Source organism: Euleptes europaea, chromosome 6 (genome assembly GCF_029931775.1).
Source record: "Euleptes europaea isolate rEulEur1 chromosome 6, rEulEur1.hap1, whole genome shotgun sequence".
Classification (NCBI taxonomy): domain Eukaryota; kingdom Metazoa; phylum Chordata; class Lepidosauria; order Squamata; family Sphaerodactylidae; genus Euleptes; species Euleptes europaea.
In genome coordinates this window covers 35,572,406-35,598,990 of record NC_079317.1, presented here as the reverse complement: position 1 = coordinate 35,598,990, position 26,585 = coordinate 35,572,406, and the positions used below count along the sequence as shown (strand labels likewise).

At 45.7% G+C, this 26,585-nt stretch overlaps 1 protein-coding gene across 1 annotated transcript; it reads left to right on the top strand.

Annotated features, from left to right (window-relative positions):
• The first annotated feature begins 643 nt into the window (after positions 1 to 643).
• JDP2 (Jun dimerization protein 2) lies at positions 644 to 19,132 on the top strand. The gene is made up of 4 exons (XM_056850731.1): positions 644 to 650; positions 13,335 to 13,558; positions 17,788 to 17,892; positions 18,844 to 19,132. The coding sequence occupies exons 2-4, from the start codon at positions 13,358 to 13,360 to the stop codon at positions 19,027 to 19,029; spliced, it is 492 nt and encodes a 163-aa protein (XP_056706709.1). The 5' UTR covers positions 644 to 650; positions 13,335 to 13,357; the 3' UTR covers positions 19,030 to 19,132.
• Positions 19,133 to 26,585: the final 7,453 nt, after the last annotated feature.

Below are 26,585 nucleotides of genomic sequence, written 5' to 3'. Positions count from 1 at the left end.
TAAAGCTTCCCCTCCTCCAGAGTCGATGCTGGGACTGAACTCTGCGTGGCAGCTGCGCCCTCTGACCTGGAAGCCCTCTCGTCTGCCTCCAGATCTGTTACGCAACGAAGGCAGGCGTTCCGCACGTGCCCCCAGCCGCCCGCTTCTCCTCCGGGGAATCCACGCGTGGCCGAGCGGAGAGTGCCGGCGCTGAACGCGAGTTCCGGGGCCGACCCTCGCCGCCCTTCTCCGGCAGAAGCGCTGCCCGCGCCAGTGGTCCCGCCCCCCGGCCTGCGCTCTCCTCCCCTGCGGTCCCCTCTCCTCCTCCTCCTCCTCCCGCCCTGACGTCTGGAGCTGGCAGCCCGGCCGGTTCCGCATTCCCGACCCCTCCCCGCCAGCCCAGGGACCGCTATATAAGCGGGGCTGATGCAACCCACCCAGCCGCCCCACACAGCCTGCGGGAGGGACGGCGGAGGACGGAGCCGGGGGGCGGCGGCGGCGGCTCCTCCCCGGACCCAGCTCGGCTCGATTCGACTCGGCCCGACAGGCCTGGCGGGAGAGGCCGAGAGCCGCGCTGGGAGCGGGGCGGCTGCGCTGGAGCTGAGCGGACAGCCCGCTTCCCGCTGCCGCCGGGCCCCGGCGGCACCTTCGCCGCCTGCTCCGTCGGCACGGTGGGTGAGGCGCCGGGTCGCGGCGGGCGGGCGGTTCCCGGGCGGGCGGGCTGCAAAGGCTGCGGGGGGACCTCCCTTGGGGCGAAAACGCACGGGCGCCTGAGCCGCCTTTCTTCCCTGTTCCAGCCAGGATTCAGCCGGGATCGAACGCACGAACGTTCTTGGATCGAACGCACGAACGTTCTTCCCTGTTCCAGCCGGGATCGAACGCACGAACGTTCTTGGATCGAACGCACGAACGTTCTTCCCTGTTCCAGCCGGGATCGAACGCACGAACGTTCTTCCCTGTTCCAGCCAGGATTCAGCCAGGATCGAACGCACGAAGGTGCGTTCGATCCTGGCTGAATCCTGGCTGGAACAGGGAAGAACGTTCGTGCGTTCGATCCCGGCTGAATCCTGTCTGGAACAGGGAAGAAAGGAGGCTCAGGCGCCCGTGCGTTTTCGCCCTTGGTGGCGCCTCCGGCTGGGCCTCTCCAGAGGGTGGGTGGGGGTTACATCACAACATACCTCCCCAGCAAGCCTGTGCCTTCCCATACCTCTTTTTGAAGCACCCAGGGCATCTTCTCCTGCACCAGTAGCACCGTTCCCACTACAGGTACCCGGTATGCGGAGGGCTTGTGGAGATGTGCTGCAGCTTTAAGATGAACTTTCACATGAGACGCACTAGTGGCATGCTTGTCGTGGGGCAATGTGGTAGGAGAGGACTATGCAGCAATCTTATGAAGACCTCATCCACAACTTGCTATCCGCGCGTAAGGTTGGATCCAGACTAATTTTTCTGGATCTGGAATGTGATGCGATCCGATGGTGTCAGCGAGCCTTCAGTAGGAGCCTGCGGGGTCATAGTTGCTCTGGGTTAATACCCACGGAGTGCCTGGGAGCGAGCATATACAAGATGCCCGGAGCGCACCGGCCTCCTCCTTTGGGTGTCACCGAAGGGTCGTCTTCTGCCTCCGTGGGGCTCAGTGTTTTAGGCTGAAAAAGGAACTGGGGCTAATCTAATCTCTCCGTGGCATCGAGGCAGGATCCTTCATAATGAAACCTTCATAGATCCGTCGACGGATCAGAATTTGCTGCAGCAAGGGTGTGCCGGTTCAAGTGCCAGTCAGAGGTGACCCTATAACTTGTGTGCATAGTTCAAATAACTGAAAGCGCTGATAAATCAAGAGAACGGTGTTAACAATAATTTCAATTTAGTGTGTTCTTTTTAATCACATTATTTATTAATCCTTTCCCACATCTCCTTTGCCTCCTATTTGATCTCTTCCTTCTCTCTGTGCATTACCACCAGTCTTCAGACTGCTCTGTCTCTTGCTGTTTGTTTCTCCCCCCACCCCACATGTCTCTCTCTGCACCCCCAAATCTCAGCCTTTCTTTTTCTCTGTTTTTGTTGTTCCCGCCATTCCACCTCACACTGTATCGCTGCTCTTCCCTTGTGGGTTCAGTGGCAGAAGCACACAAGGCTTTCCCTCTGCCAGCAACGAAGCTGCAAAGGGGGCTCTACAGTATGGTTGGGCTGACTGAAACAAACTGGAAAAACTTGCACTGCCTGAAAAACTCTGCTTTTGATGCTCTTAAGTAGGCCTTAGACAACCCTACAAAGATGTGGGGAAAAGGACACAGACAACGGGAATTTGGAATTCCCCCCAGGGGGTTGCAAATAGCCAGAAAAGCTGCTGTAATCTACTCCCAAACCTTATGTTGTATAGGGCTGTGGTACAAAAAAAAAGTATCAGGTAGCAACTGAATGCCTTTCCCTCCATCCTAGTATTCCGTATAGGTCTGTATTGAGTATAACAAATTTTCCTGTTGCCTGCTCCTGCCCTGAGTGTGAGTTTGGACCTGGATGTGTGTATTTCCTTCAGTTTGCATAGCTGGTGAAGCTGGAAGGATAGTGGGAATAGGGGCTTCTCCTTTGTGACCAGGCCATCAATTTTCTCTAGGTATGAAGATGCTCACGATCAGTAACAGGCTTGGTGTCACCGACACATTGCTGTTACTTAATCTGAGTTGGCAGTGTTTTTTTAGGCCTTGCCCGCAGGAGTCAGAAAAACGATTTCTGAGATTTTGCAAGTTCCACACCTTTGAGATGTTTGTTCATTTAGCCACACCTTTCCTGGCATATTAAGGAGCGCAAGCATGTCGGGATAGCCTATTTCCAGTGTTGTTTTGCCGCACAGCATCTGATGGGGCTGCTGTTGCTAATAGAATCCTCAACTACATTAATCCTTGATAGTTCTCGTGGCTGGTCAACTATAGGCAAAATACTCACTTCTGAGGGTTTTTTTCCCTTCAGTGTTTTTGGCACACTGCAGAAGTCTGATGGCATTGTTGCCTAGGCATAGAGACAAATGCATGAGCCCTGGAGATCCATAATTGCTGATTGGGGCAGAATTTTACCTTCTGCCCTGCACTGTGTTTTCTGGTCAGTAACAGAGACCAAGGAATTCTCATTCCATTTAGACTAGCTGTGGGGTCCTTTTTACAGCTCTCTTTCTCGCTTCATTGTGGTAGTGCACGCTCATAACTGCATGCCTTGAAAATGAGCAAAATCTCAGTTCCATCTGAGCTGTTTTACTTTTTTGCTACTCCGGGGGATTGATGCTGCACACATGCGCTTCCATGAATGTTCTTTCTTCTTCCAGCTAACCTGAGAAAAGGGAGGCCCTCTAGAGATAGCCTCTGTTTGTTCATATCCTAAGTCCGCTTCAGCAGTGGAGTTAAGAGTCTTCTGAGCTCATTTCCAGAAGGTAGTTTTCTGTCTGTGTGTGTCTCTCTCTCCTCCTCCCAAGTTCTTTCCCCCCCCCCCATACCCTTGTAGAGGAAAAGGTTGGAGACCAAATTGAGAGGACAGGGGGGGGAAAACCAAGAGAGAAAAGAGCGAGAGCCACGTTGTGTTTCCATTTCCCTTTAATGAAGGCCCTGTGGAGGTGCGTTTGAAAACACAGGGTCTCCTATGCCCTCAAGGTGGGTGAGAGCGCTCATTTGGCTGGTTCCTGGGCCATATGCAGCATATGGTGGCCAATGAAATGGGGCCTGGCTCATTCTCTTGCTTGTCTTGGCAGCTTTCTTCATGGCTTGTATTACCAGCTCTGGAACGCAACCACTGCCAAACTCTGTGTGTGTGTGCGTTGGGGCTTGGAGAGTAGAGCTGAGCAGAGAGAAATACTTCACTGAGTCAGGCTAGGAATTTTTCAGCTTGATTCTTGAAACCTGCATGAAAATTTTCAGCAGGGCTTTGGCGGGGGACACACACACAAGAGATTTCCACGGGGAATCCATAACTTGTTTTTACGCGGGATGTCTGGGTTAACATTTGTTAGGATGTCAGATTCTTTGTGGTATTTCTGACAATTTAAACAGACCCAGTTGCGTGGGTGGGTGGAGAAGACTTAGGGCTTGCAGTCTAAATCCGCCCTCCTTGTAAGGGGCCACAGTTTGGCTGCCCTGGGATTTAGTTTGCTTTGGAGGATTTAGAAGAATTCCTGGAGAAATTCAATGCAAATGGCTGCCTTTTCCTTCAGTAACATCTGAGCTCTGTGCTCCTAAAGACCCAGGTATAGAACCATCTTTCGCAAATATTAGTGATTTCTTCATTGTGGTCCTGAGAAGTTCTGCATGGCTGTGGCCTTTGTTCAAGGAAAGAGTTACTGGTAGCACCTGCAGATTGTGCTGCTATAGAGACAGTTGTAAAGTGGGTGACATTACGCTCTCTTTGCTACTCTATCCTATCCAAGCATTGTAGGTGGTGCTCGTATCTTTGCTGAAGTCTAGCATCTTATCTAGCAGTAGCTTTTTCGGGTTGTTATTTGAATGAGAGGCCAAGAAGGACCTTCCAACAGATACAACATGTGGCTTTGAGGTCTCATTAGGGCAGTGATGAGCAAGAAGATTGCAAATGGTGTGAAATTATCACTCTGCCGATGCTGGTAGTTCTTTGGAAGCAGATTCCCTTTGGTGCACATAAGCACATCTTTTTTTATGTCTCACTTGGGTTTGCAATTCGTAAACCTTGGAGTGGAAGTCCAGATGTAAATCCTAATCCGCTAATGGCCCATTCCTGCCTTAGTGATTGAACACAAACTGCTGCGCCAGCTAAGGGACTAAATAGCTTATTTGGCATGAGTTGTGTAGGTGAGAGCAAACTCTATTAAAAACACAAGGGCATGAAGAGCTGCTAAATGAACATATTCATTGGATGATGGATACTGGAGGGAAAAATCTAAGCTGTGGTTTATACCCTTGCCTCTTTGCATGGCAACTGCTGTACCTTCTTCAGTAGGCACATAAAAAGGTTTGGAGAGGGGGGCATACATATATGTACTTAGGCCGAGTGTGACCCTTCTTCCTTCTAAAACAAAACGGGGTCACACATTGGGGTATGTGCTCATTTGAGCATATACATGCAGTTCCCACATTAGATGTTATTTTATTTGGTTGCTCTGGAGGAGGGTGTGCTTGTTCTTCTGTCCACATGGAGAATGACCTTAGGCAGATCATGTGGCAGATCTTCTGTCCACATGGAGAATGACCTTAGGCAGATCATTAGAGTCCTCATTGGGGAGAAAAGCAGAGTATAAATTAAGCAAATAAATAAATGAAAGATGGATTTTCATCAGTAGGAGTGGGATGAACCATCTAGGCATGGAGTATGGGTCACTGGGGTGTGTGTGTGTGGGGGGGGAGGTAGTTTGGAATTTCCTGCATTGTGCAGGGGGTTGGACTAGATGACCCTGGTGGTCCCTTCCTATGATTCTATTATTCTAATCTTTAGGAATCTTTAATGAGAATCTGTGATCCAATGAAGTATAAATTATACCTGCTAGCAAGGTGAGAATGAAAAATCTATGCTGAATCTTAGCATAAAAACTTCACGCCTACTGCTTGCATGTAGTCACTGAAGTCATTATAGTCATATTTTCTCCATGGAAATGTTATTTCCAGTTTCTGGAGAGCATGATTCAAGACCAGTAGCCCCTTAAAAACCACCAAGATTTGCCAGGTGTACGTTTTTGAGAGTCCAAGCTCCCTTCATCAGATCTGAGGAAGGCAACTTTCACTCTTGAAAGCTTATACCTTGGAAATCTTGTTGGACTTTTAAAGTGCTGCTGGACTTGAATGTGCTCTTCAACTGCACACCAACACAGCTACCCCCCAAAAAAACTATCTCCCAGTTTATGGAATCACTTCCAGGCTCAGTTTCTACTTTGAATTAATGTATAACACTCTTTTAAAAACCTGTTGCCTTCAAGTATGACAGCCAGTATTGAGTAGTGGTTAGAAGTGTCAGCAGTGCTGGATTTAGACGAAGAGAGGTCCTAGTCTGTTCCACTTGTGAGGCCCCTCCCAAGCCCCCACCCTCACGGCTAGAGGAAGATGGAAGAGTAATTTAAACAAAATTCAGTGAAGCCGAGGATGATGACGGGCTGTTTAAAATATCACAATCCACAATCCCTCCTCTAAAGGACATAAGATGTTATTGTTAAATACTGTAGTGATTGGGGGGGAAAGCATAAATGTTAAAAGTAACATTGTCAAAAACGTTTGCAATAACCAAATTTTGTAAACATTTTGTGGAATAAGCAGGAATTTTTAGGAAAATGAAATTGTGAGTTTACTGTTAATTCTTTAAAATACATATATTCTTTTACAATACAAAAATATTATACACCTTGGCTAGAGGCCCCCTAGATTTTGAGGCCCTCGGCTGCCAACCCTATAGTTAAATCTGGCACTGAGTGTCAGAGTAGGATCTGAGAGACCCGGGCTCCCAACCTGCCACTGAAGCTTGCTGCGCGACTTTGGGCTGGTCACCCACTTTCAGCCTAACCTGCCTCACAGGGTTGTTGTGAGGAGAAGGGAACGAAGTAAGCAGCTTAGAGTCCTCATTGGGGAGAAAAGCAGAGTATAAATTAAGCAAATAAATAAATAAAAGATGGATTTTCATCAGTAGGAGTGGGATGAACCTCTTAGGACCAAATTGAACTTGATGGTTGGACTTCTGTGTGTCAGAATCAAGTCCGCTGTCGATTCACCATAAGGGCTGAAAAAAGGTAAAAGGTAAAGATCCCCTGTGCAAGCACCAGGTCATTCCTGACCCATGGGGTGACGTCACATCCCAACGTTTCCTAGGCAGACTTTGTTTACAGGGTGGTTTGCCAGTGCCTTCCCCAGTCATCTTCCCTTTACCCCCAGCAAGCTGGGTACGCATTTTACTGACCTCGGAAGGATGGAAGGCTGAGTCAACCTTGAACCGGCTACCTGAAACCAACTTCCATCAGGATCGAACTCAGGTCGTGCAGCTTACCACTCTGCGCCGTGGGGCTACTCATAAGGGCTGAAGGTGGAGCAAATTAAAGGCTCTTTGCCGTAAATGGGGGAGGTGCCTCTGAATACTCCCCCCACATGCTTTTTCACCCCCCTCAAAAGCAGTTTTCCTCCCAGTGGGTGTTACTTCTAATCTTGGAGCCTCAGTGGAAAAGATACAGCATTTAAAAAGCCATTTGGGGAAGAAAAGCGAAGGTGGGAGAAGGTTTCAGCATCTCCTCTCACCTGCCATTCTCACTTTATAGCAATTCAGCAGCTGAATTTATTGTGACGCATACCTATGCCACCATCATGCCTGATATAACAGGTTTCGGTATTTCTTTTTGAGAGAGAGATTTTGTCATAAACTAGGAGGCACAAGAACTGCTCCTTTGTAGATTGAAGAGGATATATAGAATAAGCCCTTAATAGGCAGGGAAGAGGTATTGAAAAAAGGAACAGGAACTCTGTGCTACGTAATGGCTTTGTAATGGAGATGCTTTAGGTTGGTGAAAGTTGTAGGTTTGCTGCAAACTTGTTGGGAGGTGGGAATGTAGCAGCAGTGCTGTGAAAATAGCAGGGGAACCAGGGCTGGCCTTAGCTAAGTGTTCTGGCCCTATACTCGATTGCCATCTATGCCCGGCTCCAGACATTGCTGCTTTCCAAGCCTCGTGCTTCCAACTCTGCAGTGGCTTCAGGCTGAGAATTCATTGCGGGACTAGTTGCAGGACAGAGATAATTTCAGCTGAAAGCGGAGTGAGGTGGCACACTAGCTAATCTTAAAACTACCTGCCTTACTGTAGAAACTGCTTTGCAAAGCACACGCTGATGGCCAGATTTTCTTTTCCTGATTTTTTCCCAGTAAGTTTATTATTCACTGAAAATCAAGATGGCAGATTGTCTGTTTATTGTGAATGTTTTAAAATGTTTTGTTGTGTTCTTACCATCCAAGTGGAAGTAAACAAGATAGCTAAAGCAGATCTAAATCCTTTATCTATAGAAAACAAGCTCTGTATTTTAACTGGGTAGGAAAGAAGTGTTCCAGAGAGGTAGCTGTATAATAGTCTATTGCCAGCTGTATAATAGTCTATTGCCAGCGTATTGTGGTGGTTAAGAGCGGTGGTTTCGAGTGGTTGTCTCTAATCTGGAGAACCAGGTTTGATTCCCCACTCCTCCACATGAGCGGCGGAGGCTAATCTGGGGAACTGGATTTGTTTCCCCACTCCTACACATGAAGCCAGCTGGGTGATCTTGGGCTAGTCCTACTCTCTCAGCCCCACCTACCTCACAGGGTGTCTGTTGTGGGGAAGGGAAGGTAATTGTAAGCCGGTTTGATTCTTCCTTAAGTGGGACAGAAAGTCGGCATATAAAAACCAACTCTTCTTCTCCTTCTCCTCTTCCTCCACCACCACCACTACCCTGGGCCAGTCACAGTTCTCACAGAACTCTCTCAGCCCATGCAGTGGCAGGCAATGGCAATGTCTCCAGATGTCTCTTGCCTTAAAACCCTACAAGGTCGCCATAAGTCACATCCAGAAAGATGGCAGTAGGGTTTTCCTCTGTGGGGCAAATAACAGCTTTGAGGTTTGTTGACTGGAAAAGCAGCACAGAGGAAAGGTTGTAAGATCCTCTTTCTCAGCGACAGCGTCCCAATTCTAGGTTCTCCTCAGCTGCTTTGATCTAAAAAACAAATATCAGGTGATCATGATCGTAGATCTCCTACATCATATGGGTTGGTTGAAACATTTCCCATTGTGAAAGTGTAAAATAGCATCATATTGTATCTCCAGGAAACGTGGGGTGGAAGGACTCTCCTGTGTGCTGTACCCACTGGGAATAATGTCCTTTGGATTCCTACGCTTGAGGAAGTTGAATGACATCTTGAGCTTAAACTTTCTGAAATGGAAGTTAAGGGCCAAGATGGATGAGTTGTCAGGAGATTTGCAACCAGATCTCTCGATTTAAAATATGTAGATGCAGGACAGCTGGATTGGGTAGGAGCTGTGATGCTGGGAGTTAATTCACCTTGCTGTTATCTGAATTCTACCCTGCAAATCCAGTCAAAGCTGCTATTTGCCCACAGGGAAAAACATGAGGTACCTGCAATGTTGAATTCACAGTAGATTTCCATGTGAGGTCAGAGTTTATTTATTTAGATATTTATGCCCTGCTTTTCTTCTCAGCTGGAGTCCCTAAGTGGCTTACAGAATTGTTCTCCCCATCTCCATTTTATCCTCACAATAACCATCTTATAAGGTAGGTTAGGCCGAGAAAGAGAGGCTGTCCCAGGGTCACTCATTGAGCTTCCATGGCAGAGTGGAAGTTCTTCCAGTTGTTAATCTCTAACCACTATACCATGCTAGCTATTGGTCTGGATCGTTCGTACACAATGGTAGGAAACAAACGTTTTCACATTCTACAGATTGTGATTCCAGAGGCTAATCTGTTTCTTTAATCTTAGCTCTTAGAGCCAGGACACAAAACTTGGGGGCATTAATTTCAAAATCCTCCAAAAGGAAATACACTTCAGATAGCGGCTGGTGTGGATCAGGCTACTGCCTAAATGGCTAAGAACTCTAAATTGTAGATATGTGTAGGAATCTCAAGAAGGTAAACTATGCTGAGTTCTGGACTGTCTTGACAATTGCCGGCCTGGAAAATGTCTTTCAGGCTTGTATAAAAAGGCAGTTCTGTTTCCAGGGCTAATAGTGGCATCTTCCTAAAAGCACTGTTTTAGCACCAGTACCAATCCTGTGGCGATAGTGTGTGTGTGTGAGGTGGAGGAAGCCTGTATTTTAAATATATTTTGAAGGAATAATACATTTTAAGCCCTAGTTTGTGATCTAATCCCTGCTCTGTGTGTGGCCATGCATGCATGCAGTCCTGGCATATGCAGAAAAGAGTAACCAACGGGAAAAAGAGATTGAACACATTGGTCAGATAGGAAGGGGAGGGGGAGGGAAAGAAGCAATGTTGAAGGACTGGCATGGCAGTGCTCTGGGAGAGGCCATGGATTTTTGTGTTATGAAGGGCTAAAGGATCAACGCTATGGAGAATGAAGAAATCAACTGAGACTTGAAGGCTGCCAAACATTTTTCAGGCCTTGAGTAGTGCCTTCAGAGTGTCACTATTTCATATTTACAGAGATATTTCATAGATTTAGACATTAGTTTCTAGAGAGAAGTGTCTTCATAACAACCCACCAAGAAAGGATAAAAGAGAAACAGTGCTCCCTTTAGAACAGCCCACTGATGCAGTTTTTTAGTCGGTTACTTTGGAAAAACCTTCCTATAAACCTCCTGAATCATGGATTGTCTCTGTGTGTGAGGTGCTGTCAAGTTGCAATCGACTTATGGCAACTCCATCAAGGGACTTTCAAGGCAAGTGAGAGGTGGAGATGGTTTGTCATTGCCTTCCTTTGCAGAGTCTTCCTTGTTGGTTTCCCTTCCAAATACCAACCCTGCTTAGCTTCTGAGAGCTGATGAGATCAGGCTATACTTTGCCACTTGCTCATCCCATGGATTGTCTACAGTAATCTAAATCTTGAGTTTTCAAAACGACAACACTGCTTTGGTTGCTAATTGATTTAATTACAATGATTAGTCATGATTATTTTTGTTCTTTCAGTTGTAAACAAAGTTACACCCCTCTAACCCCATTAACTTCAATGAAAGGTATAACAGCTTAGGATTGAACTTTAAGTATGTGAAAGTCCTACTGATCTCAAAGGGGCTGATTGTAAGCCTAAGACCCTGCTGGGATGTAACAAGTCCCGTCCAACTCAGTAGGTCTTGATTCCTAGTAAAAATGAATGTATCTAGTTGCATAATTTCTTAACTTTCTCTTGTCCAGTTGATTTCAATGGAATTTATATACTTTGTGTTGGGGTAAGCACCCATTCAGTTGAAATGTGGTGTTGAAGGAGAATTTTATGGATACTGTGGGCCACCAAAAAGACCTATCAGTGTGTTCTAGATCAAATCAAGCCAAACTCTCCCTTGAAGCTAAAGTGACTAAACTGAGACTGTCGTCTTCTCATAATGTGACCAAAGTACAAGACTCAATGGAAAAGACAATAATGCTAGGAAAGGTTGAAGGCAACAGGAAAAGAGGAAGACCCAACATGAGATGGATTGACTCAATCAAGGAAGTCACCACCCTCAGTTTGTAAGATCCGAGCAAGGCTGTTAACAAAAGGACTTTTAGAGGTCATTAATTCATAGGGTTGCTATAAGTTGGAAGTAACTTGGTGGCACTTAACAGACACACAAAAACAACCATCCAAGTGCCACTGAAATCAAATGCAATTTGTTTGCTTAACTTGCTTTGGATTGTGCCCAGTGAAAAGTAACTCTGCAGAAACATACTCATTTATGATGGCTGTTGAGTCGAGCAGGACTCTGAAGAGGTGGCACAGAAATATCCTAAATAAATAAATAAATAATACCCTTTGGATTTTGCATAGAAAATGTTTTTTTAATCATCTTCTGTGCTATATTTATGGTGTTGCATATTTTTCTAGTTCTCACTAATATGAAACAATATCAGTTGTTTTTATCCAAAATGATTCTATAAGTAAAGTTTTCTGTCAGTTGACAGTCATCTTAATTTCATCTTAATTTTCTTTTTGATAAAGTAGTTGTCATAGCCTGAGGGCCTCTGGTTCTTATTTCACACATGGTATCATTAAACATTTTTGTTTCCTGACTTTTTCTAATCTCTTGTAGAGATGGTCGTTGCAGGTGAATGTTTGGATTTAGTGGCAGTATCTGTCTCGTTATTAGTGTTTCTCTTCCTGTGGATATGAAGCTTATCTTATTCCTTCTGCTTCCTGTTTTCTCTGAGTTGGAGTTGTGGATTTTTAGCCAATCCTATCCAAAGTGGATTTTGTAAGGAGTCTTATTTACTGCTGGAAGGTAGGGAATGGGAATGCTTCCCCCCCCTCAAGTGACCTCCTTGTATTGTAACCTTGATTTGAATTGATAATTTGCCTTGAAGGAGCCAGAGTGGTGGTGTGGTTAAGAGCGGTGGTTTGGAGCAGTGGACTGTGATCTGGAGAACCAGGTTTGATTCCCCACTCCTCTGCGTGAGCAGCAGAGGCTAATCTGGTGAACTGGATTTGTTTCCCCACTCCTACACATGAAGCCAGCTGGTTGACCTTGGGCTAGTCACAGCTCTCTCAGCCCCACCTACCTCACAGGGTGTCAGTTGTGGGGAAGGGAAGGTGATTGTAAGCCGGTTTGATTCTTCCTTAAGTGGTAGAGAAAGTTGGCATATAAAAACTAACTCTTCTTCTTCATCATCTGCTATAACTCTATCCTTCCTAGTCTTAAATAATTGGTTCTAAATTCCTTCTGAACATTTTGCCATTCTCCTTGAGGTAACCATACTGAACAATCTGACTTCTAGATTAAGTAATCACTGCCTTTTTAATGTTTGTTAAAGGGAGAAATTCACAAAGCTGGTTATATCACCCTCTGGCAAAGAAATCAATAAACACTTCTTATCTTTTTCTGTCCACCAACCTTGTTCATACTTGACTAGAGAGTGGTGTGGGTGTGTGACCGCAACACAAAATACATGTTGTTCGGTAATCATGACTTTGAATAGGGTTTTATCTTGGCCAACTACTTACCTTGTCATCTCCCCCCCCTTGTGTAACCATTGCGTGGCATTCTGTCTAAACAGTACGAATGGGATTTCTTAATAGCAACTTCTGTGTGTGTGTGTGTGTAAAGTGCCATCAAGTCGCAGCCAACTTATGGCGACCCCTTATAGGGTTTTCAAGGCAAGAGACTAACAGAGGTGGTTTGCCAGTGCCTTCCTCTGTATAGCAACCCTGGACTTCCTTGGTGGTCTCCCATCCAAATACTAACCAGGGCTGACCCTGCTTAGCTTCTGAGATCTGACGAGATCAGGCTAGCCTGGGCCATCCAGGTCAGGGCAATAATAAAGCGATGGCATGGTATTGTGTGTGTTTGTAAAGTGCCGTCAAGTCGCAGCCAACTTATGGCGACCCCTTTTTGGGGTTTTCATGGCAAGAGACTAACAGAGGTGGTTTGCCAGTGCCTTCCTCTGCACAGCAACCCTGGTATTCCTTGGTGGTCTCCCATCCAAATACTAACCAGGGCGGACCCTGCTTAGCTTCTGAGATCTGACGAGATCAGGCTAGCAACTTCTATTCAACTGGATTTCCTTCAGAGTGTCTGAGCTACCTCCTTGAAAGCTATCTCTTCACTGCACTGAGGGCCAGGCTTCCAATTTAGTATGGACTGGTTTTCCTGTGAGAAGATACTTAAGCAGAGACAAATCGTTCCTTGATTGCTATGGCTGCATAGCTTCTTCTAGTAACTGATGGCCTCTGTTTCTTTTCTCTAGACTGTGGGATTGCACCTCTTGCTATGATGCCAGGGCAGATTCCAGACCCATCCCTCACTGCTGGCGCTCTGCCTGGCCTTGGCCCCTTGACGGGACTACCTGGTACCACCTTGACAGCAGAAGAGCTCAAGTATGCTGACATTCGCAGCATTGGAGCCATGATCTCACCATTGCATTTCCTGGAAGTGAAACTGGGTAAAAGGCCTCAGCCAGTGAAAAGTGAGGTGAGTTCCAGGAAGATGTTGCCAAGTGCCAGCTGTTGCTGTAGACTGTTGCCTCTAGCCATCCATAAGCAATGATGTTTGCAGACTTTTTTCCTAGTGACATTATCATTTTAACAATGATCCACCAAGGCCAGCTTCCGTGAACCACAACTAAGCAGATGAAATTATAGGCACAGTTTTGACCAAACATGGCTACTGATTTTGTGGGGCTCACCTTTAGATTCACATAGAAGAAGAAGAGTTGGTTTTTATATGCCAACTTTCTCTACCACTTAAAGAAGAATCAAACCGACTTACAACCACCTTCCCTTCCCCTCCTCACAACACACATCTTGTGAGGTAGGTGGGGTTGAGAGAGCTCTAAGAGAGCTGTGACTAGCCCAAGGCCACCCAGCTGGCTTCATGTGTAGGAGTGGGGAAACCAACCCGGTTCATCAGATTAGCGTCTGCCACTTGTGGAGGAGTGGGGAATCAAACCCGGTTCTCCAGATTAGAGTCCACCGTTCTTAACCACTACACCACGCTATGCTGTCTTTTGCAATGGTGATTTGCCAAGACTGATGTGCCTCCTTTTGTTGGCGTCACTCCTTACCGTTTTGCTCTCCCAGATTTTACAGAAGTCTCTAGGATGGAGGTGGGCTGGTGAAAAGAATTGGAATCTTTGGCAGGAGTGCATCTGAGCCCCCTCTAACAATGGCTGGCTAATCAATGAAAGAGCTAAAGTATGCAGGATCTTTAGAAGAGTCCTGGGAAATAGGCCCAACACAGCAAGACCAAGGCATCATGGCTATTGTATTGTATATTTTGACCTAAGCAAAACTATAGTCTAGGAAAAGGCTGCCTTCATTCCCTTCATACCAAAGATTCTTTCACAGCCAGTTCTTGTTTGAATGGACCAGTAAAGCCCCTTTCACATCTCCAGTCCCTCTCCCCCTTCTCTGGTTGGACGAGTGGCAGATCTGCCTTGTCCTCCCTCCTGGACCAGTCGGAAGCATTAATTCTGATTTCCTCCCTCATCCTGGCAAGTCTGCCAAAGGTCCCTTTCAATCTGTTTGAGAAGCAGGTTGCTAACCGATTTTTTTGAGTGTCAGCTCAGACATAACCGGTTTGGCTCCCGGTTGCTAATGGATTTTTTTTACCTGATCAGACAAAGCTGTTTGTGTCCCATTTGCATCGCAGGGCTCTGCCACTTTTGATGAAACCTGCTTTCAACTGTTTTCAGTTCTTCCTTGTGCGTCTGAATTGCTCCATTGTGCTGTTTGAACTGCCTGGAGTGCTTCCGAAAGGACCACTATTCTCCCCCCCGCCCCGCCGCCTTCTTCCGCACGGCGCTCTTTTTCAGATTTTTTTTAACATCCTAAGATTTGTGCTATAGCGCTATCGTGCTATAACAACCCCATTGACATGCCTGTCGCTGAAGCCAGAAAAGGCTTCCAAAAAGGCAGGAAAACAATACTGGCGCTGTTGAACTGGCCAGAGCACTTTAGAGACGGCTCGTAGACAGATTGAAATGAGCTTTATGAACACCCATCTCGGTATCACTTTACTCAGAAAAGGGCCAGCCACAGATGACATCTGGTTTAGAACGATAATCTGAAAGGGGCCAAAGTCAACTTTATTTTGTGATTGTGCTCACTCCCTATAACTGATCTCCCTCCCCTAAATTCACACAGACTGCCAACTTGCACGCACATGCCAATCTGCATTTGCTCCTATCTTTGTGCCCTGAGTTTTGACATGCTGATCAGGCCCAGCCTCATTCCCTATTGGCTGGAACTGCTGTTGGATCGTCTGTTCTCTCTGACAATTCCAATTTATTACAGTTTCTGTTTTTCTTTTTAAGCCTACTTTGGAACTTTTCATTTTGATCCCAAACCTCTGGGCACACCGTATTCATTCCTCTCCATCTGGGCCTCAACCTAAGTCCTGTTCACACATGCAAAGAATTTTTCACATGCTGCCCTGCCCACAAGTACATTTGGTAATAGGTGCTGTTATGCTTTAATATGAAACTCATGCACAAGACCAAAAGACAGTGAAAATTTGAGGAATGCTTTTCCTAAGGCCTATTGGAAAGCAGCAGCAGTCTTCAGGTACTCCATCACAGCAATGGCTTAATGGGTGACATTCATTGTAAATATTTACATATGTGAAATTATTTGATGGTTAAGAAACGATAATTAATGAAAAATTGAACCCATTTGAATATGATGCACCTTAGGAAAAGGCCCAGTAGTGGCGCTAAGGGCCTGTATTTGGAAACTGTCAAGACAACAGGCAGGGAGTTCAGAGATTAGTTGAGAGATTGACAGTTTGTGTGAAAACCCATTTAAAAGTGTGTCTCTGTGTGTGGGGAGTCCCTGAAAGGTGCTTATAAATATCCTTTAATATCACTTAGCTTTAAATGTCCAATGGGTTTCAAACTCCTACAAACACTTCCTCAGGGAATTCTGAAAAGAGAGAGTTGGTTTCTTTTCATTCTCCTGGCTTTCTAAATGCTTTTCCTGAGGGAGAAGGAATGTTTCTTAATCAAGTGCAGGTTAGTCACAGAGATCTAGTGAAGCGGCCAGGCTGGATGTCTCTGCTTTACTTCATCTGTGAACTCACTATATAGCCTTAGCTAAGCTGGCTTTCCCTCAGACTCAGCCCTGCTCCCAGGCTTCGGGGTGGTGGTGGATAATAATATTACAGCTGTAGAGATAATGGATGTGAAGCACCCTGAACACTCAAAATAATGTATAAATGTAAATTAAGGATCCCTACTCATGATCTCCCTATTCTTGGTCAATTCATAGGGCTGAGATTGTCGTGCCATTGTCCAAGCTGTCCGGGCTCGTTGCTCACAGGGCCAGAAAAAAATATTATAGGTTACCTTATTGGAAGTGTTAAAAAATTGATTATTCTGCACTTAAGAGAAACCCTATACTTCTTTCGTTATCCTCCAAAAAGCATATGTGTTGAGCATTTGGTAAATATGCTGTTTCATTCAAATATAAAGGATGAATCTGGATTTTAATCTAATAAATTAATACAGTTTTTTTTAAAAAAAATTCTTTTGCTAGCCTTAATCCCAATGGATCTTTATCTTAAGGAATTTTCTTGTTCCAGTTCACAGAAAACATTTTAAGAGTGTAGTATGTGTGCCCACAAAGGGATGCAGAAGCCCAGTGACAGTAGATGCCAATCAGGAAGCTCAGACTAGCCTGCTGGAGAAGAAAATACATTCTGTGGCACCAAAAGGGAGGGGCCACGGCCACAGCTCAGTGGTAGAGCATCTTCTTTATATGCAGAAGGTCCCTTGTTCAATCCCCGGGATCTCTGTTAACAGGTTCAGGTAGTAGCTGATGCGACCCTGCTGTGGGTGGCCTAGGTGAGCCTGATCTCATCAGATCTCAGAAGCTAGGTAGGGTCAGTCCAGGTTAGTACTTGGATGGGAGACCACCAAGGAAGTCAAGGGTTGCTACGCAGAGGTAGGCAATGGCAAACCATCTCTGAACGTCTCTTGCCTTGAAAACCCTATGGGGTCACCATAAGCTGGCTGTGACTTGATGGCACTCAATAGCTGTTGCGGAAGATGTTAACCACAACAGCTGATGTGGAAGATGTTAACCTGAGACCCTGGAGAGCCACTGCCAGTTGGAATAGATAATACTGACCTTGATAGACCAAAGGTCAGTGTGAGGCTGCTTCATGTGTGCCGTTTAATCAAAAGATGCACATACTCACGTTTATGATTTTAGAACAAGAAGGCAGATTGATCTGATTTTTCCTTAATATTTGATTGTTAAACTGATTCCTCCTTCAGAGGTTAAGAGTGTTTGGTGGCCTTCTCTGCCACTTGCACATGCCTTAAGCATTGATTTGTGTTAACATGAGTATTGAACATATGAACCTTCTAACAATTTTTGGAAGCATGCAATGTTTGCATCAACAACAAAAAATGCTAGCAATCAAATTGGTATGGGTGCATAAAAGCATGCTTGTTCTTCATCTACAGTGCTGTCCAAAGCAGAATTACTGTCTTCTAAGCCCACTGAAGTCACTGGGCTAAGAAGAGTGCAGTTCTGCTGAGGACTGCACTGTTAATGTTTACATTCGGAAAGCTGCAGCCTAGTCCAAGCTCAGCAGTCCATGAGGAATATTGAGTGCAAAAGGCAGAGAGGGAGGCTGTAGTGTTGGCTTCCTTACTGTTTGGGTGTAACAGTGTGGTTGTTTGTCTCTCTCTTCAGCTAGACGAAGAAGAGGAAAGGAGGAAAAGGCGGCGAGAGAAGAATAAAGTAGCCGCAGCTCGATGTCGGAATAAAAAGAAGGAGAGGACAGAGTTCCTGCAGCGGGTGAGTGCCTCAGCCCCCGGGAGCTGTTGTTTCACCCCAGATTCATGCTCTTGCGCCACTCACATTCAGTCTCATGGCGTGCAGCTCTCCCCAAAGCTTAGATGTGGCATGACAGATTCTACAACTTTATGTAGAGAGACTTACAGTGAATTTCTAAGGAGAGTTACTCCAGTCTAAGCCCACTGAAATGAATGGGCTTAGACTGGAGTAATTCTCCTTAGGAATACAATGTTAGTTGAAGAAAATGCCTCCATGTGTTCCTAATGGTGACCTCCTGGGGTGGGTTGTGTTCAGATAACTACAAATGCCCCCCCCCCCAAAAGCATCAGCAAGTGAGCTGGTCTTGTTAGGCGTGTGGGTGTCCCTTCGTTCTGCTCCTCTCAAAAGGTAGCTGAAGAAGTCCGGCTCCACTTGAAGCCCCCATGTTGCTCCTCTTCTCTGTGTTGTGTGAACGTGTCACCACTTGGTATTCACAAGGGAGCTTGGCTCTTTTCTTTTATCTGACGGAGTGATGGTGTGACTTCTTCCTGGGATCTATGACCACTTGAAGCTGCTTTATACAGATGTCATAAGAACGTAAGAAAAGCCATGCTGGATCAGACCACAGCCCATCGAGTCCAGCAGTCTGTTCACACAGTGGTCAACCAGGTGCCTCTAGGAAGCCCACAAACAAGACAACTGCAGCAGCATTATCCTGCCTGTGTTCCAAAGCACCTAATATAATAGGTCAGATCATTGGGCTCTCTGAGTGGCAGCAGCTCTGCAGAGTCTGAGGCAAAGGTTGTTCACATCACCTGCTGCCTGATTGTTTTAGCTGGGGGTGCCGGGGATTGAACCCGGGACCTTCTGCATGCCAAGCAAACGCTCTACCACTGAGTCACAGGCCCTCCCCTGGAGTCACCCTTGTGGATCATGCAACTTAATTCTTCCTGTTTCTTTGGTCCTGCTTAGGAGTCTGAACGTTTGGAGCTCATGAACGCTGAGCTGAAAGCCCAGATAGAGGAGCTAAAGCAGGAGAGACAGCAGCTGATCCTGATGCTGAACCGCCACCGCCCCACTTGCATTGTGCGGACAGATAGTGTCAAAACACCCGAGAGTGAAGCCAATCCACTGCTTGAGCAGCTAGAGAAGAAATGAAGGGGGCACGGTGGGTCAGGAACCAAAAGACCAATCAGGATCTCTTTAACAGTCTCTCATCTACGTACTGTGCGAAGAACTGTGCACCAAAGATGGGTGCAAACGGAACACGCAGCGCACTTCCTTGGGGACTGCACACACCAACCAAACGGAGGGAATGTGGATGGTGACCACAGAAATAGCATGGAGGAAGCCGTTCTCCTGTTCGAGGCTTCACCCCAGTGGGTGTGGGGCAGCTGCTGTGAGGGCTTATCTGGTGCCTCATCACGGCTCTTCAATCTATTTGCCAGCCCTGGAGAATCTTCAGGACACCCACTGCACGCCAAGCCTGGGACGCATTTGGACGCTGGAAGGTGGTGTTGTGGCTTCCCGCCCAGCCCTCTTCTCACAGCTGATGGTTGGCAGCGAGCAGGGACATCAGGTCTCCGGAACCTCGAGGGGAGGAGGAAGCTGATGGCGGGCAAACCCGTCAGTCCCTTCGTCCTTCCACTTCGAACCCGGCCTGTGCTCTCTGCACGCTCTTCAGAACTAAAACCAGAAACCAAGAATGGCAAACACTTGACACAAGTCCTGCCTCATTGCTGGGCCTGTCTGTGGCACTGTGGCGCAGGCGCCCCCCCACAAGCATACCCTCAGTATAATGTTTACAGCCCAGCTGTCCAGGCCATGCTTTGAAAATGCACATTTTTACACTTTTTTATATTTTTTACAAAGTTTTTTTTATACAGCAGTCTCTATATGGATTTATATAATCACTAGATGTGATCCCATAGAAATGTATGTTATTATGGTCTCTTTGTTACAAATGCATATGCCACAGTTATCTTCATTGTGTTACTTGTTTTGGTGGCATTGGCTCCTTTCCCTTGGCATGCTGGGAAACTAGCCTGGGCCTCCACCCGGGCTCTGCCGCCATGTCCATCCATGTATGTCATTCATAATACTCGGTCCTGTATCTCTCAGTAAATGTTAAACTTTTACTTATCCTTCACTGTCTTGTGCTTTGTTCTGTAGTTTGCCCTGCTGGCTTTATTGTATTTAGGGGCTCGCCTGTTCTTTGGCTGTTGGTGGTGGAATGTGCTGAGTGCAGAGCCAATCTGGTGGCGCTATGCATTTAGTTATAAAAACACTAGAGACTGGGGGCCTGCAAAAAAAGCTGGGTCAGTATTTGTTTATTTAGATAATTATACTCCATTTCCCCCCTCCCCAATGATGACCCAAAGTAGCTTGCAACATCATTTTCTCCTCCTCTGGTGGTGAAGTGGTTAGGAGCGGTGGACTCTAATCTGGTGAACCAGGTTTGATTCCCCACTCCTTCACATGAACAGTGGATTGTAATCTAATGAACCAGGTTTGAGTCCCCACTCCTCCATATGATGCCTGCTGGGTGACCTTGGGTAACTTCTCAGAACTCTCTCAGCCCCACCTACCACACAAGGTGTCTGTTGTGGGAAGGGGAAGAAGGGAAGGCAATTGTAAGCCACTTAAAGGAAGAGAAAAAGCAGGGTATAAAAACCAACTCTTCTTCTGTTTTATCCTCACAACAAAAACTGTGATGAAGCTGAGGCTAACACTTGACTGGCCCAAGGTCAACCAGCAAGCTTCCATGGCAAAGTGGGGACTAGAACTGGGGGCTCCCAGATCCTAGTCCAACACTCTAACTGCTACATTACACTGGTTCCTTCGTGATAAGGATCACAGAGCTGAGAACTGACACTTGGCCATGGACCAGATAATGTAACTTGCAGATGATGTGAAGTAAAGGTAGCTGACCTACCTTCCTTCTTCCTGTTCTTTTTCCATACTTCTCTCAGTTTCTTCCTGTCTGTTGTGACCTGTGTAGATGTCCGTCCCTGACATAAAGGAGTAAGGAATGCTGGCCGGAGCTGCACCCTCCAAAGGAAAGGAATTTTACTCTGCTAATGTTGCTCTGTGGCATTTCTTATCAAACACCTGTCAGCCTATGAAAAACTGGGAAATGTTAGGTTAAATTATTTTTAGTTGCTGTTTGCCCTTCATTCCGGCTGAAGTAAAGAAGGAAATGGTGTAGAATACGAGGGAATGTTTCATTTCATGGGAAGGAGAGAGCAACTGAGGTTGGTTTCACTGTTAAGGGTCACCTCCATGTGATATTTTTCCTACATGTAGGGAAAAAACTGAATGCCGTAATGAGTAGAAATCATGCAAGTCTCTGTTTACTATAATGATTTCCATAGAATGGTTTCCAAAGGTTTGTAACAAAATAAAAACTTGTGTTGATTTTCACACAGGATGGTGCATGTAGGGAATTAGGGACTGGGGATTTCCAAAGAAGTTAGGTATGCCTTTTGTGAAGAAGCCCCTGAGGTTTTTTTATTTAAATATTTTTAGCTTACTGTTCTTAGTGTTCAAAGTATCTTACAACAAATTTTACAACAATTCACAAAACCTTCACAAAATACTGTTTAAATCTCATAATTACAGCAACATAAGATCAAAACCTCTTGACACTGCATCAGCCAGTGAGCCCTCCATCCCAAATGACAATTTTAATTTTTTTTTGCAATGAGATGGACCGCAAATAAGCTCATGAGGTTTTCCTGTAATTATTGGGGCAACCACAGAGAAGGTCCGACTCTGTACAGCTGATGTCTGAACTCCCTGGAACAAGGGAACTTGGAGCACAGTCCGCAAAGATGAACGAGACATCTCTCTAGAGCACTGGTTCCCAACCAGGGGTCCGTGGACCCTCAGGGGTCCGCGAGAACTAAATTAAGGTCCGCGAAACAAAGTTATAAACCCATAATAAATTAATATTTTCAATTAAAAGTTCTCTATTATAAAAATATATATTCAAATATTATTCTAAGTTTAATGTTTAACTAACAGTTACGATTAAAGTTTATTTTCAAATTCTCAGAATTTTTACTTTGAACCTTGGGGTCCCTGCACCGAACAAAAAGTCCTAGTGGTCCCTGGTCAAAAAAAGGTTGGGAACCACTGCTCTAGAGAGAAGAAGCCTGTGTCCCCTTTACTGGCAGCAAGTGTAAACGCTTCTCTGCTGAACCTCCAGCCCATCCTGTTTCACAATGGCACCAAAATGGATACAAAACCTAAGCCAATAGCTGTGTGCATGGAAGGTTTTTTTTTTAAGTGTTGTCCAATAAATGCCCTTGCAACAAATGGTGCCTCCTAATTGCATCTAGAGCGCAATGGGAATGAATCAGGTCTGTGCACTTCCCAATGAACAGACTCCACTGAAAGGGGGTGGGGGGCTCGTATACTGCTGAGCAAGGCCAGACAGCCCAGTGTGAAGAACAGCTGCCCTGAATCTGCCAGAGCTTCGGCATTATTAGTGGGCAAAACGCTAAGGAGGGTGTTTCACACTCATTAGCACTAACCTGGCACCTTGGAGTCTTGTTGGCAGCTCTATGATAGGAAGGAACAAGGATGTGGTCTCCAGAATGCTCTTGGAATTAAGTGAACAGCATCCAGGGACAGCTATCAAAGATCAGAACCAAAGCATTAGAGCACTTTCCTGATCCTGGATTAAACGTGGCTGGATTTATTCACATTTTCTCCCCTTTACAAATTCCATAAATTTGTACACACACACCCTTCCCACTCATTTCTGGAGAGTAAGAATAACTTCTGAGAGACCAGGAATAGAAGAGATGATAAACTAAACTTTCTAAAACTTCTTCAAAAGTCCCTTCATACATTTTTTTTGGCCTTCAAGTCACATCTGACTTATAGTGACCCTGGGTGAGGTTTCCAAGGCAAGAGACATTCAGAGGCGGTTTGCCATTTCCTGCTTCCACATCACACCCTGGTATTCCTTGGAGGTCTCCCATCCAAATACTTGCCAGGGTTGACCCTGTTAGCTTCTGAGATCTGTTGAGATCAGGCTAGCCTGGGTTATCCAGATCAAGGCCCCTTCAAAGATACAGACGGCCTATAGCCCTTCAAGACACATAAAGCTCATTAGACAGTGAAGGTTTTCTTACAGCATAAATTCAGGGTTCTTTTGGTGTTTAGGTGGTTTGTATTAAGCCACAGTTATATCTGAAGGGCTTACACTGCAAATAGTTGTAGTGAGCTATACTATCTGAAGTGCTGTGAATAAGCTATTTTTACATTCTGCTTGATTAAGACTATTGTTCAACTTGAATATTTGCAGCTCAGTAAGAGAGATCACATGTTTCTACATAGAAAGCAGGAAAGACTTTTTTACACTCAAGATACAGTGTTTGTAGTCTGAGAACTCAGTGACAAGACACTGACTGACAATATGGGTTCTGAACTCAACATTTTGGAATAGTGACCTTAGCAAACTCACCAATATCATTTGCTCAGGCTCATGGAAGAGCCTGCACTTTATATACACAGGGTTCCAGGTGTGTTTCCTAACATCTCAAAGACTTGTGTAGTCACGCTGAAAAGGATTTCTTCTTCTCGAGGCCATGGAGAATCACAGACAGTCGGTATTGGACCCATAGTCTGATCTTGTATGGCAGCTTCAGCATCTGTTAAGATACTTCATATTTTTGAGGCCTTAAGAACTGATGCTGGCACGAAGTGGCTCTTGCAAACATAGAATCATAGAGTTGGGCCATACAGTCTATTCAGTCCAACCCCCTGCTCAATGCAGGATCATCCTACGTCTACCTATCCTTAGCAGAGCTTCTTATCGATTTCTGTCCTTGCTCCTTTAACAGTCACAAGCTCGCAGACAGGCATTAGCAGGGGATTCCCATGCAATGAAAAGCTTTGCTGGTTCATTTCTGTGCAGCAGAGCTGTTAAAAGCACAGTAACTAGCCAAGCCAGATTTTCCTTTGGTCAGTTGGCCTCTGAATCTTTGCCAAGTCAGAAGCTGTGCCCCCCACCCATCTAGCACAGGCCCGTGATTCTGCAGCTCTGACTGGCATGGAAGGCTGGCACCCTTCCTCGAGAAGAAAGGTTCCTAAGATTTTAACAGCTGCATGACAGCCAGTATTCTGCCCCTAAAAGGTCCGCTCACGGCATCTCCAGAGGAAGAAAAATAAAATGGCCGGTTGCATTTCGGCCTGTAATGAAGGAGCTTTGCCAGAAGAAAAAAAAAGTGGCAATATTACGTTTGGGTTAGCTAGTACAACTGGAAAATAGCTGGGATACTAAGCACTGGTAGCCAACAAGCTCCAGATGGTACAGCGTGTTCAGCCAGCGAGGGATGTGGACAACGCATCGCCCCCACTCGGCTTGGTCCTGGCCAAAGGTGAACAAAGGTGAGAATGCTACTGTCTCTGCGTCTGCAGTAAACATCAAGGTGCGGCCCTCACTGGAGACCTGGGTTCCGTTCCAGAGGCCTTGCTTTTGCAGTCGGGATGCGATATTTCTCCCTCTGTGCCTTTAAGAGCTGCATGGCAGCCAGATATTCATCAGGTATAGTGCATCCCACAACTAGGTCTCTATGCAGAGAAAGGCTGAACTGGTGTCAATTTGAGTCTGGTGTACAGCTGTTGAGAGCACAGAGCCTCTTCCAGGCCTCTTCTGCTAGTCTGTTCAAGGAATCAGAAGTGTTCTAATGGCTAACACTTGACAGCTTGGGTAAGTGGGCACAAGTAATGAAAGGGAGGCTCAGGGAAACGCCATAAAAAATACCCTAGCTCTGTGGTGGATAAAGTACTTTTGCTTTGGATTAACTCTGTTGCTTTTTAGTATCGGCAGAAGATTCCTAAAATTTCAATTTTAAAAGGGAACCCCCCCCCCCCCGAGTCTCTTCACACTCTTCCCAGTTTTATTAGACTCTTTTGGGACCCACCCCTTGCATTCATAATTTTCTAAGTTAAAAAATCCCAGATCTTTAACCTTCCTTCTAAAAAAACAACAACAACAAAAAACAACCTTTCCTTATTTATTTGATTTATATCCCACTTTTCTTCTCTCAAGCAGCTCAAGACCTTAGTTAGGTTGTCAGTTTTTAAACAAGTCCCTTTAAAATCAGTTTGATCTGCAAGCGATTATCAGGAAATGTTATTTAACTTCAGGCCACAAAAAGCTTCAGTTGACCATTTCCATGCATTACGCTTCTATTCAAAGGGCAGAACATCTTTACCTGCCCAGTTGGCAACCTTAGACTCCATTGGGAGGGTTCCCCTCTAGGCAGTGGTCAGACCCAGAGTCCCAGACCTGGCTAGGGTTCAGCAAGGAGGCTTCACTGTGTGCCTTCCAACCACGCAATCCGGGATCTTGTCTTACGTGAGACTTTTTTGTGGTTCTGTCACTCCAGGAATTGTGCGGAAGAGCATTCTATGCAGCTCCATTCCCGTCAGGGTCCCGGGGCTGCATTTCAGTCTATTCCCTGTTGGCTGCAGCTCAGCTGAGGTCATTTTTGTTTTGGTCATACTTGGCTGGGCCTCAGCTATGAGCAAATTAGTCTAATTAAGACAGTTTGTGGCTTGAGTGAGAAGAGAGAACAGACTGCTCCAATCTTGAAGAACTCAAAAGGAGCAGTGAAAAATAACTCATGAAAGGCATAATGGAGTCTGAGGTTGAGATAGTTCTTGAAAAGGTCACTGGATAACTAATACTTCCCCTCTAAATTAAGTATATCTATTCTTCAGGTACTGTCATAATGAAGCTCCTCATCCAAGGAAGGAGGAAGGACATCTGTTTGACTTCCCCTAAAACTAGTTTACCTCTAAACCTTCTGAGTTGCAGCTTGAGACTCTAAAGAGGTGTGGACAATTCCGACTCAGTCCTAAATTAGGACAAACTGTAGGAATTCCAGCAGTGGTGTTAAGGGAACATCCACTCCAAATGATGCCAAGGCGTGTTGCCTAAAGTTGTCAACTGAATGGTGTGTGTGTGGGGGGGAATGTCATGTCCTTTTAATAGAGGCTTAATGAGTGGAGTTGAAGCTTTTCATGGTGTGAAGTCATGACATCACCTGTTAATTCCTTGCAGCTCAAGCGGATACTAAAGGGACAGCTAGAGGGACCAGTCAAAAAGTTAGCAACTGTACGTGTGGGGCAGGCAGGGAGAACACAGGCCTGCTCCATCAGTTCCAGAGGCTTTTGTTGCAATGCTGCCAGGTTTGGGGGCCTTCTTGCTGGCCTCAATCCTGTGCTTTCAAGAGCAGACTGGCATGGAAATGGTCAAGCAGGAGCCTCTTTTCACACCCCTGCTAAGAAAAGTTCTGCAGACTAAATTTCTGCACGTCAGGCTTTTTTGTTCAAAGCACAAGACCACGGTTGGTAAAAATGCCAGCCACTCAGTAAGTGTGGGCAATTTTAGCCACATAGGTTTATGCACATAAATGCTGTCAGTTTACATCTGAGGATGCCAGCCCAGCCGGGTGGGGTGGGGGGAACTGTCCTTTTAATAGAGGTTTAATATGCAGAAATGAGCAGTTGAAGCTTTTCATGGCACAGAGCTAAATAACATCACCTGAGAATTGCTTACAGGTCAAACTGACATTCAAGGGAGAGATAGAGGGAATGGTTTGAAAGCTGGCAACCCTACAGTACATCTCAATCTCAATATTTATGTGCATGAACTGGTCAATCACTGCAACAGTATCTGTAGTGTTGTCACA

What these genes read in the sequence shown, in the direction of transcription:
- JDP2 (XM_056850731.1), top strand. Translation starts at nt 13,358, where the DNA reads ATGATGCCAGGGCAGATTCCAGACCCATCCCTCACTGCTGGCGCTCTG. An exon ending in CTCAGCCAGTGAAAAGTGAG is followed by an intron (nt 13,559 to 17,787) that starts GTGAGTTCCAGG and finishes CTCTCTCTTCAG; the next exon opens with CTAGACGAAGAAGAGGAAAG. An exon ending in GGACAGAGTTCCTGCAGCGG is followed by an intron (nt 17,893 to 18,843) that starts GTGAGTGCCTCA and finishes GGTCCTGCTTAG; the next exon opens with GAGTCTGAACGTTTGGAGCT.